This window comes from Oreochromis niloticus, linkage group LG12, assembly GCF_001858045.2.
Source record: "Oreochromis niloticus isolate F11D_XX linkage group LG12, O_niloticus_UMD_NMBU, whole genome shotgun sequence".
In the NCBI taxonomy this organism is placed as follows: domain Eukaryota; kingdom Metazoa; phylum Chordata; class Actinopteri; order Cichliformes; family Cichlidae; genus Oreochromis; species Oreochromis niloticus.
Window position 1 is genome coordinate 8,426,934 of NC_031977.2, and position 13,658 is coordinate 8,440,591.

General features: G+C 38.2%; 1 protein-coding gene across 3 annotated transcripts; it reads right to left on the bottom strand.

Moving 5' to 3' along the window:
• Positions 1 to 878: 878 nt before the first annotated feature.
• Positions 879 to 12,984, bottom strand: LOC109204494 (glutathione hydrolase 5 proenzyme). 3 transcript variants are annotated; one of them, XM_025897135.1, is made up of 13 exons: positions 12,377 to 12,510; positions 10,010 to 10,159; positions 9,670 to 9,797; positions 9,488 to 9,595; positions 5,938 to 6,115; positions 5,689 to 5,849; positions 5,315 to 5,461; positions 5,053 to 5,183; positions 3,671 to 3,846; positions 3,410 to 3,501; positions 1,752 to 1,858; positions 1,471 to 1,581; positions 879 to 1,384 (listed from the first exon to the last, which is right to left on the bottom strand). In XM_025897135.1, the coding sequence occupies exons 2-13, from the start codon at positions 10,015 to 10,017 to the stop codon at positions 1,247 to 1,249; spliced, it is 1,485 nt and encodes a 494-aa protein (XP_025752920.1). In that variant the 5' UTR covers positions 10,018 to 10,159; positions 12,377 to 12,510; the 3' UTR covers positions 879 to 1,246. The 3 variants fall into 3 exon arrangements, with proteins under 3 accessions (XP_025752920.1, XP_019221039.1, XP_019221038.1); XM_019365494.2 differs by lacking the exon at positions 10,010 to 10,159 and having other exon boundaries at positions 5,938 to 6,111; positions 9,484 to 9,595; positions 12,377 to 12,984; XM_019365493.2 differs by lacking the exon at positions 10,010 to 10,159 and having other exon boundaries at positions 12,377 to 12,983.
• Positions 12,985 to 13,658: the final 674 nt, after the last annotated feature.

The following is a 13,658-nucleotide window of genomic DNA, read 5'->3' on the forward strand; positions in this document are numbered from 1 at the left end:
TAAGGTTTTATGGACTGATGAAATGAGAGTGAGTCTTGATGGGCCAGATGGATGGGCCCGTGGCTGGATTGGTAAAGGGCAGAGAGCTCCAGTCCGACTCAGACGCCAGCAAGGTGGAGGTGGAGTACTGGTTTGGGCTGGTATCATCAAAGATGAGCTTGTGGGGCCTTTTCGGGTTGAGGATGGAGTCAAGCTCAACTCCCAGTCCTACTGCCAGTTTCTGGAAGACACCTTCTTCAAGCAGTGGTACAGGAAGAAGTCTGCATCCTTCAAGAAAAACATGATTTTCATGCAGGACAATGCTCCATCACACGCGTCCAAGTACTCCACAGCGTGGCTGGCAAGAAAGGGTATAAAAGAAGAAAAACTAATGACATGGCCTCCTTGTTCACCTGATCTGAACCCCATTGAGAACCTGTGGTCCATCATCAAATGTGAGATTTACAAGGAGGGAAAACAGTACACCTCTCTGAACAATGTCTGGGAGGCTGTGGTTGCTGCTGCACGCAATGTTGATGGTGAACAGATCAAAACACTGACAGAATCCATGGATGGCAGGCTTTTGAGTGTCCTTGCAAAGAAAGGTGGCTATATTGGTCGCTGATTTGTTTTTGTTTTTGAATGTCAGAAATGTATATTTGTGAATGTGGAGATGTTATATTGGTTTCACTGGTAAAAATAAATAATTGAAATGGGTATATATTTGTTTTTTGTTAAGTTGCCTAATAATTATGCACAGTAATAGTCACCTGCACACACAGATATCCCCCTAAAATAGCTAAAACTAAAAACAAACTAAAAATTACTTCCAAAAACATTCAGCTTTGATATTAATGAGTTTTTTGGGTTCATTGAGAACATGGTTGTTGTTCAATAATAAAATTATTCCTCAAAAATACAACTTGAAAGCTGTTTCCTTGTTTAGTCAAAACTCAAAATGAACAAATATTTAAAAGGTCATATCGATTGTAAAAAATTGAGGCGGATATCAACAGCAATCCCTTAAAAAAAAAAGAAGAAGAAAGAAATGTCTAGTTTTTACATTGCTATCTTTGCACAATTTTGCATGAAATTTGGGATGTAAATGATCTGATCGTTTTCAATATCACAAACTTTTTAGACACATGAATATAGCATGAATGTACTATCAGTTAACAGACAAATATAGATTTTCCAGTGTTGTAGCTACAGCAGTATCATTAACCTTAAGACCATGCTGTATAACTAACATCACTGACTCTTGGTCTCAGTAACCAGCTGCTTTGCCTTTTTTCCTTTCATCAGACCATGCACAGATATGGCTGCCCGCCTTTTCCACAGCGTTAACTGTGTTGTAGAATTTTGCTATTTTATGTCCCTTAGCTTCAAGACCATCAACTACATCCTGCAGAGCAAAGAGGAGAGAGACTCAGATGGAACAAGAGAAGTAGAACTTACTAATTTATCATTTAAATACATTGAATAAATTACCTTTTCAAGCTTGGGTTCAGGTTTTACTTCATTTTGAGAGTCTACATGAACAACAGGAGTATCAATTGCCTCCTTAAGGCTCTTTCCAAACCAAAGGTGGTTCATGAGCACCTTGAAGAGAAAAAAAATGAGGTGAGAAAGTGATGATTACAGGATAAATTAGGGAGAAGAATCTTGTTACTATGATGCAAGCTTTAACGGCAAAGACGGGCATCAGTCTGCATCAATTTATTTTATTTAATATGTAATGGCACTTTTGTGTGTGTACCATGCATACATACCGAGGCCACTGCCGGGGGAATCATTTCAGAACCAGACCCTCCAATCACCAGCGTCTTCGACTGAGACTTCAGCACAGATGGGGCCATATTGGAGGGAGGCCGCTCCCCTGAGAAATACAACAAAGACCTTGAATGACAAAACTAGAAAGCAGAAATCAGTCTGTACACACATATTTGTGCATAAATCATTCATACAAATGTTTCATACACGAATCAGTTACTGTATTTTCATGCAGTATTTTCATACCTGAATTTTTTTATACTCTACACAGGGGTGTCAAACTCCAGGCCTCGAGGGCCGGTGTCCTGTAGGTTTTAGATAAGACCCTGGGTGAACACACCTGAATCAAATGATTAGTTCATTACCAGGCTTCTGGAGAACTCCAAGACATGTTGAGGAGGTAATTTAGCCATTTAAATCAGCTGTGTTGGATCAAGGACACATCTAAAATCTGCAGGACACCGGCCCTCGAGGCCTGGAGTTCGACACCTGTGCTCTACAAACAAATTTAGAATTGCATCCGCCCATGCTTATCAAGAAATGATGAAAGTGCACACACAACAAGTGAATTCTCTCTACTGAATTTGTATCAAACTAAAGTGAAATGTCTGTCAAAGTGCAGCTGTTACTGAGACGCTGTCAGTGTGTTAGATTAATGTTTGAATGATGCTATGTCCAAACTGAATTATACAGAACCTTGAACACACTTGAATCAATATTATAAATCTATATATAGATTCATCCATCGATTCTCTTCAGCTTATCCTTCTCAGGGTTGCAGGGGTGGTGAAGCCAATCCTAGCTATCATAGGGCGAGAGGCAGGGTAAACAGAGGTCAGGTCGCTAGCCTGATGCAGCGCTAACACACAGAGACACTCGCATTCACACCTATGGGCAATTTAGAGTCACCAATTAGCCTAACCCTACTAACTGCATGTCTTTGGACTGTGGGAGGATGCTGCAGTACCCAGAGAGAACTCACACAAACATGGGGGGAACCTGCAAGCTCCACACCAGTGGGATCAAACTCAGGGCCTTCTTGCTATAAGGCAACACCGTGCCAGTGTGCTGTCCTATGTATATATTTAAATGAATAGAAATATCCATATACCGTCAAATCACAATGGTACATTTATATTATAAGGTTAACCCACTTCAGTAGAGAGAAACCCCCAACAATAAGAAGAGCCCCTTATGAGCAAGTACTTGGTGACAGTGTGAAGAAAAAACTTCACACAACAACACGTTCACATGGAAACAAATTTTATTACAGCAGTGTGTTCAACTGTGCCTGTTCTTCAACATTCAAAACATTTTAGCAGGCTATGGTATTAAACAGAATGTAACAGAAATGCAATTTTATTCCAAATTCACATGATGTGCTTCAGTTTGGCAGTTTTGTTGATCATTTCCATGATCAACAAAACATGATGCATCACAATGGATTATGAAATGCCATTTTCTCCTCTCATTTCCTCAATGGTACTATTTTGCCATTATTAGAAGTTACTTAAAGAAATATGTCCTGTCAGGAAAATAATTTCAGGAAAAAAATTTAACTCTTTGTGGTATTAGTTATGAAATAATCCGCCTTCCTCGTCTGATTACTTGTATTTCACAAATAATAAATGTGAAAAGCATCCTACTGATCTCTTACCAGGAGAGAAGCTATTAGCTCTACCACAGAAGTCAGTCAGCTGGTTGTTTAGAATGATTCCAGTGCTTGGAGAGAGGATCTTGGAGCCAAATCTGTAAAAAAAAAAGAAAAGAAATTAACTACAGCACCAAGACACTCTTTGTAGTATAGAAATAGTCTAAAAATAAGTTCCTCAATAATCTCTTAAATCTTCAGTTTCAAGAAAGAAAAATATCTGATAGCTGGTTTCTAACAGAGAAACAGAATGATGCAGGTACTGACTCGTCATTGATGCTACTGGTGACAGACACAGCAGATCCATCTGCAGCCAGCACAGATACATGTGTGGTGCCGTGGCTGTCCAGATACAAGTTGATGCCAGGATCACGAGTCTTGTCGCTGCTGATCAAGCTTCGTTTGTTGTCTGCAAAGCTATCCTCTGTCAGATTCATTGCCATCTGTGTGAAATACAGAGAATTAATAAAATGAATTAATAAAACTAAATAAATAAGCACATTACAGAAAATACAGTGCTGTCAAGAAAATTAACAAATTACAGCAAAATGTTAACAGAATTTTGATCATTGATGCATCACTGATGCAAGATGAATGAATGAATGAATGAATTAATACTAGAGGTTATAATATTGGTTAGTGATCAAGCTCAACATGTGACTGGTGATATGTTCTCTGAAATTCTTTGTCATCTGTGTGAACTACAGAGCATCGGAAAACATCACATTACACAAAATTATACTTATTTTTAAATACTAAAATAATAATAATAAGAATAAGAATACATACTAAATTACTTAGAGACAAATATTAAGGCAATTTAGGTTTATGTGCTTTTAAAACTTGTATTTACACGTATATGTTTCAAAAGTTACATCACTGCTCAGAATGATGCTGAAATGAAAATGCAGACTTACTGGGAAAAGCTGAGACTCAAAGAAATTTTTACAGCACTCTACTGGTTCTCTACACCCTTAGTGCTTCTATAAGAACTTTAATTGTAAGTAGCAGCCAGGTACTGATAATCAAATGCCCTTGATTGATCATTAACAAAGGTGAACACCTCTGTAAAATTACTTTGTTAACACAAAGTCACAATCTCACCTCAGCAAATTAACCCAAAGTCAGACTATGCAAAGCTCAGAGATATTACAAAAAAAACTTCAGATCTGTTCACACCTCAACTCATTATCAATGTGCATAAACTGACTGTGGTGGGGTGTGGTTTGTGGATGAGCTGCAGGCGGGGGTGGAGCAGCGGGTTCAGGCAGAGCAGAGGCTCATTATTTTCATCATGTCCCCCCTATTTTAGTAACACGCCGGGGCCTGGAGGCAGAGGTGGCAAGTAGAAGTAACTAGTGTTAAAAACTTGAGTGAATCTAAGTGATGTTAGCTCTCTTTCTAGCTATATTTTTCAAAGATTATGATAATTATCAAGTAAATGGGTACATTTACAATTATAAGTAAATTTCAAACAATGCGAATATTATTCTCATATTGAAACCAGGGCATCCCTTTTAAATATTTTGCACTATTTATTTTGTGTTTTGTGATGTGGTATTGCTACTTTTAATTGTTTAGTCACTTAAATAGAATCATACTTTATGCAACAAAGCAGGTGCAAATCTGTAGGATTTTCAGATACTTACTTCATCCGAGCTGAAGTTTGGATCGTTGATATTTGTCTTTAATTCATTGGCAAATTTTAAAGCCTCAATATAACGGTGATAAAACAAAATCTTTTCATCAGTCGTCTTAGGTTCTGAATTCATTTTGTATCCTGAAAACATAAATAACTGTTATCTCTTTTATTTAAAACATCGATTCTTATGTATCACATTTGTAAAGATTGATAAGGATCATTTTCTTATATGAATCAAACTCTACATGCTATAAGCAACAATCAGGAACCTTTCATGATGTTGAGGATGAGGCTGAGGATGGCTCCTCCTGCAGGGGGCGGAGGGAAGTACATCTGATACTCTCCCAAAGAAATATTCCACGCATCAGTCACTTCAGCTTCATACGATGCCAAGTCCTCCAGTGTGAGGTTTCCTCCTGAGCAAAAACAGTGAAACAAATGATTCTGTTGAAAAAAAATGAACACAATGCATTTCATAATCAAGACTTTGAATGGATCCAGACAGATCACAGTGTAGCCTGTGAGGGATCATGTTAGATTTTTCCAAAACCAATCGATTTGTTAATTTGTAATTAGATCATTGTGCCTGGCAGACATAAAAAATGGTCAGAAAGAGAGCAGGATGAAACCTGTCTGATAATACCTGCTTTCTGTATGTCAATGATTAAATCCCTCGCTATTGTTCCGTTGTAAAACGCATTTGCGCTCTCGTTTGCAATCGTCTCCAAAGTGTCAGCCAGTTTCTCAAATTTCACAGTATCACCGGTCTTAAGCAGCGTCCCATTTTTATCTAAATATAACTCCCTAAAAGACAAAGACAGTGAAATAAAGCTGAAACATTTATTGTTTGCTCTTTGTATTAACTTTGTATTTATGAAATCACATTTCATACCTTATTGATGTATTATTAAGGCGTGGGATGTGTTGACCTTGGACATAAGGAACAGGGAATCCTTCTCTGGCTAATTTGATGGTCGGCTGAAAGAGGTCGGTCCAGTTCAACTTCCCATAAAGCCGGTGTGCCGCTTCATAACCTCGAATTTCCCCAGGAACCCCAATCCAACTCCTCTCTGGTTAGACAGATAATGGAGAGTCAGTGCTGGAAAGTCACACATACATTTACTCCTGTTTTGAGTAAACTGTAAGGTCCTGACCTTTAATGATCTAAGATAACATTTGTTATAAATTGTTGCTTTGTAAATACTCTATTCTATTCTGCTCCATTTCAGAGGGAAACACTGTAATTTTTAAATGTGTGTCTGTTTGTAACTGATTATGTTAGAGATAACATTTTGCATCTTACATTTACTTTAAGTTTATTTCAACATATTTACATATTTACACTATTTTTGGCTTAAAGAAGCATTTAGTATATCTTATACTTACTTTTCTTACTGTTTATGCAGCCTGTGTGCAGGGGTGTAGCACAGAACTCTGGGCCATATAAGTATATGGTGTCTGTAGCTCCCTTTCTTTCCTTGATCCATCTTTCTCACACATATTCTAATTTCTATTTTCTTTATTTTTTATGTCTTCCACAAGTGAACTGCTATAATAAATACTCCCAGCTCTTATTGCGCTCCATCCCATACTCAAATGCTGTTAAAAGACGCTTCTTAACAGAGACTATGCTCATTCTATATATGGATCCACAGCTTCCCTTCAAAGTCAACACACTATAGACGATCAGGAAGTAATGCAGGAAGATCATTTGTACTCTGCTGACAGGAACAAAAGGGACAGGGACATGTGCATCCACAGTAACCTGTGTCTCTGGCCCCACTTCAGCATCTCACAAGATTTCCAGCTTCACTAGAAATTGGCCAAAGCAGAAACAATGACTGATTAACATGGACTTGTGAGGAAAGTTAAGATTCGTCCTGGGGTAGAATTTATATTATCTGGAGACCAGAAAATGGGAAAGATGGGACAACATTCTAACAAACTGTCTATTGTTGAACAGCCCATTCAGAAACTGATCTTGCTCTTAGAAGCTGTTTAATGTGACGATTATATTTTTATTGTATGAAGACTTTATGTGTGGACATTCTCTGCAGACTCGCATTGATAATTCTATTAGAGGTGGACTGATCAATCCAAATATCGATAGTATCAATACCATCACTGATATCAGTATCAAATCGATCCATCCATCCATTCTTTGGCACTTATCCTTTTTCAGGGTTGCGGGGCGGCTGGAGCCTATTCCAGCTGTCTTAGGGTGAGAAGTGGGGTACAGCCTGGACAGGTCGAATTTGTCAAATGTGCAGTAATTCAGCTTGAAAATCACGACACATTGCTCTCCCCTACATAAGCTCTCAATACTGGTCTTAATTTACATAGTATCGGAGCGATACCAAAATTTGTAGTATTGCACAAACTAAATTCTAAAGTACGTAAAAAGCTGTGTGGTTAAGGGTTATTTTGAGTTTAGAAATCATTAATGTTACATTTCTCTTTGTTGTTAAAACACACATAATTTGGTGGAAATGTAATATAATAGGACACTTTAGGACACCATTGAGGCCGTGCCACAGTCAACTTTCATTGTGCTCTGGGCTTATTAATCCTTTTTTGTCTTTTAACAAATGTATTTAATAAAGGCATTTTAATATTGAAACCAATTTGCCTCAGTAGTGTCTCTTCAGACCTATGTATTTCTTTTGTTTAGTCTGAAAACACACTCTTTATGTTTCCTAGGGGTGAATTTCCCCTAGGTGGCGCTGTTGCATTTTAATCATAACACCCCCTGACCACCTCGCCACAACTGCAAGCATGTACTTAGTTTTTCATGGTTCAGTGTGCCATCCACAAATTTAAATTCTCTATCATGCAAAAAAGAAAGTCATACATGAACATGATCCAGAAATGCTGCTGTCTTCTCTGGGCCAAAGCTCATTTAAAAAGGATTGAGGCAAAGTGGAAAACTGTTCTAATGTCAGACAAATCAATTTTTTTAGTTTTTTGGAAAATGTGGATCCTGCATCCTGTGGGCTAAACAGTAAAGGGCTTTAACGTTGTTAAGTGCTGCTGTTTTTGCAGCTTGTTATCAACACTCAATTCAAAACGCTTGAAGGTGATTACATTACTGCCTATGGAATTGGCTGCTTGCACATCTGGCAATGCACCATCAGTGCTGAAAGATGTACACAGGTCTTACAGCAACTTATGTTCCCATCGAGTTGACATCTATTTCAGCAAGACAGCGCTAAACCGCATACTGCATCTTTTACAATAGCATCTCTTCACAGTAGAAGTACCTGGGTGTTAAAATGGCCTGCCTGCAGTTCAAACCTTTGACCAAGAAAAAAAAAAACACGTGGGGTGCATCATGAAATGAAATATATGACAAAAAGGACCCAGGACTGTGGAGCAGCTAGAATCCTATGCCTAACAAAAAATGTGGGCTTTTTGAACCGGTATTTGAATTTCTCTGGACTTGTTAATTATTTGTTTGAAGAGGTATAAGATAATTTATGTTTTTGTTCTTGAGTGTATTATTTTCTTGTGCTTTTGAGTTTGATGATGTTTTATTTGTGTCCAGTCTGTCCCTGTCTCATCTGAGGGTCCTGTCTTTAGTGTTTGGGGGTTTCATTCTTTTGCCTAATTGTTTTGTCCTAGTTCAAGTGTGTGTGTGTGTGTGTGTGTGTGTGTGTAGGATAGGAAATAGGAAACTCAAGCCTGCTTTAATGTTAGCTTATAACCAGCTGTTGTTGTTTAGCTGGTTTGTTGTTGACTGCCTAGAGTTGGAAGCGCTGATTGTCCAGTCTGCTTACAGTAATTAAATAATAATGTTTATGCACTCCTTAGTGTGTTAGAGTCCTGACTTTAGTTCAGGAGATGAGGTTAGAGGTGAGGAGGAGGGTGACATTTTAACAAGATACCTGTCATGCTGTCTCTTTCCTTCGCTTCTTTGGTGACAAGAACCCTATCTCAGATGATAAGACGTGGGAATGATCCTTCATAGCTTCAGTTTGTCTTGCAGACTAAGGTGCAGAATTTTAAAAAAAAAATACCTCTACAGATAACTGACTACACCTTTAAAACTTTTGTGTTACATCTTGTGCATGATTTGGAGAAAGACCTGTTAAGACCTGTTAGAAGAAAAATCTGACTGCTTCAATCTCTCTGGTTGTTTTTGAAACCAACTAGCATGTGTTTCGTGGTGTTAATTTATGCTAGATTATTCTGTCATATATGACACCAACTCATTGTCTTAACTGCCAACAGCCAAACCCTCTGTAGTGGTTTGCTTTATCTCTTTTTTCTTTTCTTTTCTTTTTTAATATCCTAGTTTTGCTTTCTTGAGGAAAGAGGAATGACTCACAGTGTGCATTAACAGTCACTGTACAGAATAAATTAGCTGTGTCATAAAGGTGAGTCCAAGAGCAGATTAGACTAAACCATTATAAATATTAGCATTATGGCAGAAAACAGCCTACCTTGCTTCCACTCCATGGTCGACTCTGTGGTTTTAGGACACAACTTAAGCAGGTCAGAGTTCACATTTCTGGGGACAGTCTCTCTGGAGTTGATGATTTTCACTTTACCTTTGAAAACATTACATATTATTATGTTATTCCCCAGCAGGGCTGAGCAAAGAGGAGCGAGGGTGCCTTGTTACCGGAGCTGTCCATCACAGTGAATATGACCCCGCCTCCGATCCCTGCGCACTGTGGGTTGATGATGGAGGTGCACAGCAGCGCAGCAATGGCAGCATCTACTGCAGAGCCGCCTTTCTGAAGAATGTCCCTGAAAGAGTTCACCGTTATCACTTTAGTGTTATTGTTATCATGTGTGCACAATTAAATTCATTTTAATCTTCATCGAAACTGTAATATCCCACAATTAAATTGCCATGACTGAATAACACAACAATGTGTTGTCTTTGTTGTTATTGCATGTGCTAAGGATGCACAGTTCATTGAATTTTAATCTCAATCATATCCCACAATTAAATTAACCTGATCATTTGCAGACAAACAGGAGGATCTTGAAATCTACACAACCACTTTTTCAGGTATCTGTGAGGAGCCTAGCATCAGGACTGTGGACAAGCTGGAGACAGGGCAGAGAGGACTGACTGAGGCCACTGTAAGGTCAATTGCAATCATCTAAGTGGGAGGAAATGAGAGCATGAATTACAATTTCACCATCTTTCACAGAAAGAAAAGGCCTCAGTTCAATATTTAACCACCAAGTTAAATATGTCAAATATCACACCAAGATTTTTTGCATAGGGTTTGATGCTGGACAGATTGTGAAGCTGATCACAAAGCTCTCTGATGGAACTAAGCACTTTAAGTTCTCAGTTTCAGTAGAAAAACAATTTAAACAAGTATTTAAAAGTGAAAGCAGCGCTCTGTGGATTTAATCCTGTGTTAGGTTTTGGTAACTGCATTAAACCTGCTCTGAAATTAGGTGAATAAGGAGGAACAACTTTATTTTGATCCACATTTCTGTAAATTAGTGGGAAAGTTAGAGTTTGCATCCAGAGAAGCAGAAAAGACAGCACCATTGTGTTGGCAGATTAAAAAAATGGAAGTAAAATTATTACATACTGTTTCAAACAAATAAACTGAGAAAAAAAAAATTGAAAGTTGTAGCTAGGGCTGCTCGATTATGGCAAAAATGATAATCACGATTATTTTCACTGAAATTGGGATCTCGATTATTTGACGATATTTATTTAACAATAACAATGTATTGAATAATGGCTTTAAAGATGTCAAAAAATAATATAAAATAGTGTGCAAATACTGATAACAGTGCAAATGTTTACAATATATAAAATAAATGAAAAATGTAAAGATCTATGTTTAGTGAACTTCAAAATACTGCATAATACTGGTTGTTCACTGTGTTAATTGAGCAGTGGTCTTTGGCGAGGAAAAACGTTACCGCATTTGTTATCTCCTTGTGTCTCTGGGAGCTGGTGGGATATTTAGTCGCGTTGTATAGCGTGAATGGAGGTCTGTGAGGATGAAGCAGGTGTTGTCAAGAGTTTTTCTCTATGTTCCTTCATTGTTTGATCGTATGTCACTTTGTGAGCGGTCTTCAAATGATTGAATAAATTTGTAGTGTTGCTCTGTGGTGCAGCTACGACACCGTAGCAAAGTTTACACACTATGTCTACTTGATCCACGTCTGACTCCGCGAACCCATAATGTTTCCACACCACTTAAAAGAGTTAGAATTCCCATCACTAGAAAGAAACATAGTTTTAAATAGCACTACTATTATTATGACCTTCAGATCAATATATTAACCTCAAAGAAGAGGTCAGAGGTCAAATGTGCCATGATATTTTTAATATTTATACCCTATATTTTGACAATACACATCACACCTGTAAGAATCATAGTTTCTAAGTTATAAGGTTTTTTCTCCATTTTCGATCAATAAATCATTTAGTTGACCTTGGTGGATGAAGGAAATTTTTAATAGATTAATTAATTAATTCATTATTAATATGACTCCACTGTGCACCCTTACTAGTCAGAATTCATTACAACTCTTTGAGCTTTTGTGTTTGCAGACAAAATGATCGCAGGCAGAACTCATGCTAAAGGTAGAAGCACAAACATTGGCGGAGATAATAATGCATTATCCTCTGTATCTTAAAAATGTAGTTCACGCTTTTGTGTGTTTCTATGTAAATGAGACAAGACAGTTGTAAAATACAATTTAAGTATAAATTTTTATTTTTCATTAAATAATGTGACGATAAATAAAGTGGGTGTAAAAAGCTTTAATTATGACATATATGAACTATGAAAGATGTAGCCTAATTTTGCTACATCAGCAGATTTTGCTGTGGACAATCGGTTTGTCAGGATGTTATTTTCAAATGTAAATTAATTTTTAAAAAATCCATCTGAGAACCTAAAGAATAACACATTTGTTAACAAATCAACTCAAAGAAAGCGACTTACAAGTCTTTTAATGTTTGTTTGTTTTTGTTTTTATTGTTTATTTGTTTTATTTTTTTATTGCAATTTTTATTCACGATAATGTAATAATGTTTGTCCGGTAGAATGTCTCGTAAATAGGGAATAGCATGAAGATTTTGCATTGAGCTGTATTATGCAGATCACACTGAATTTTATGAAATGGCATATTGGTTTCCTAAAAAAGGAGAAATTAAAATTTAGTTATGAGTAGTTATCTCGTAAATAGATGTAGAGGGAAAAAAACAACCGCACACTTCCACGATGAGACGCGGGTTACGCAGTTCTCAGAGATCTGTTAGCGTTTATATTTGGATCAGTGCATAATCGTATGTGTTATGTGAAAAAAAAAATGTGTCAGAAGTTTAAAATGTTACTCACCGTCCAATCTTTGAACAATTCTCGGAGTCTGCGGCCACTGCAGCTTTAGAGAAAGGGCAATTAGGGTCCTCGTCGTCCGACGGGGCAACCTGACCTTTACTTTTACATTGCCCGAACCATACCCCTAACCCTGCCCCCAAACCAGCTATTAGACCACCTACAACTAAAGAACAACAAACCCAACACCAAAAGAGAACTTCTGGGGAGCATTTTTGGAGACAACAAGAGGAGCAAGGTACCGTAAACCCCTCGCGGCTATTAGGAGTCGTATTTGCCCCCTCAGCGTTCTCGATGGTGAGGAAAGGACGCTCCTCGTCTGACTCAGACATCGCTGTTTTCTCTGCGTAACCGTCAGTAGTTCCCTTCCTCTGAAAGTTTACCGCTTGTTGATTCTCCAGACAGCACAGCTACGTATTGCGCACATATTTCCGCTGTGTGGGTACTGATAGGCGACCGCACCGTGGCAGAGACGTATGTTTGTTCTTTGGTAAGGAGAGGTAGCTGCTACATCGTTTGACACTGCTTCCCTTACCTCTCTCTTGCCACGCCACACAGAGAGGGGTCCGGTAGCGCTGATGTTTTTTGCTCATCTCTGCAAAACACTGGGTGGACCTCAACTTTTTCCTCCTCGTGTGTGATCCCACCCAGCGCCGTAGCTCCGCAAACGCACATAACGCACACTGCGTAGGGCACCAAATGGCCGGTAGGGCACCAAAAAAATCAGGGTCGTAAAAAAAAAAAGTAAACCATATTAATACTATAAATATCATATGCATTAATATGGTTAAACAATACAAAAGCAACATAAAACAATTTTCCCGAGAAAAGGGGTGAATCTGCTTTGTGCCCTGTCTCCAGTCTCCTCCTGGTGCCCCCCCCCCACTCCCAGTGGTCTGTTCTATAATGCCTCAATTCGGTATTGGTAAACACCTGTTTGAACATGGCCTCGAAACGGCAACAGGAGTCGGGAGCGGAGAAAAGAAAGAAGAAGAGGAAGCGTGATGAAACTCAGGCGTCGCTTGCCGGTAAGGCAATGTTTAAATAATAACAATAAAAAAAGTTCATTATTGTAGCCCTTGCTTGCACGCTCATGTCCGTCAACTCTGTGATAGCTCCTGTTAGCAGTGTTCATACTGTGTTAACAAATGTTGCAAATGATTGATGTTGGGTAGTTTGTTTACGTTGTGGATATGAATATAGAATGGACTACTAAAAGCAACTCATCATGGTCACTCAATTGACGGTTTTCAGATAACGTTAGCAATCGTGAGACTAGCATTTC

What these genes read in the sequence shown, in the direction of transcription:
- LOC109204494 (XM_019365494.2), bottom strand. Translation starts at nt 12,705, where the DNA reads ATGTCTGAGTCAGACGAGGAGCGTCCTTTCCTCACCATCGAGAACGCT. An exon ending in CACTGTGATGGACAGCTCCG is followed by an intron (nt 9,596 to 9,669) that starts GTAACAAGGCAC and finishes ATGTTTTCAAAG; the next exon opens with GTAAAGTGAAAATCATCAAC. An exon ending in CATCCTCAACATCATGAAAG is followed by an intron (nt 5,184 to 5,314) that starts GTTCCTGATTGT and finishes TTATGTTTTCAG; the next exon opens with GATACAAAATGAATTCAGAA.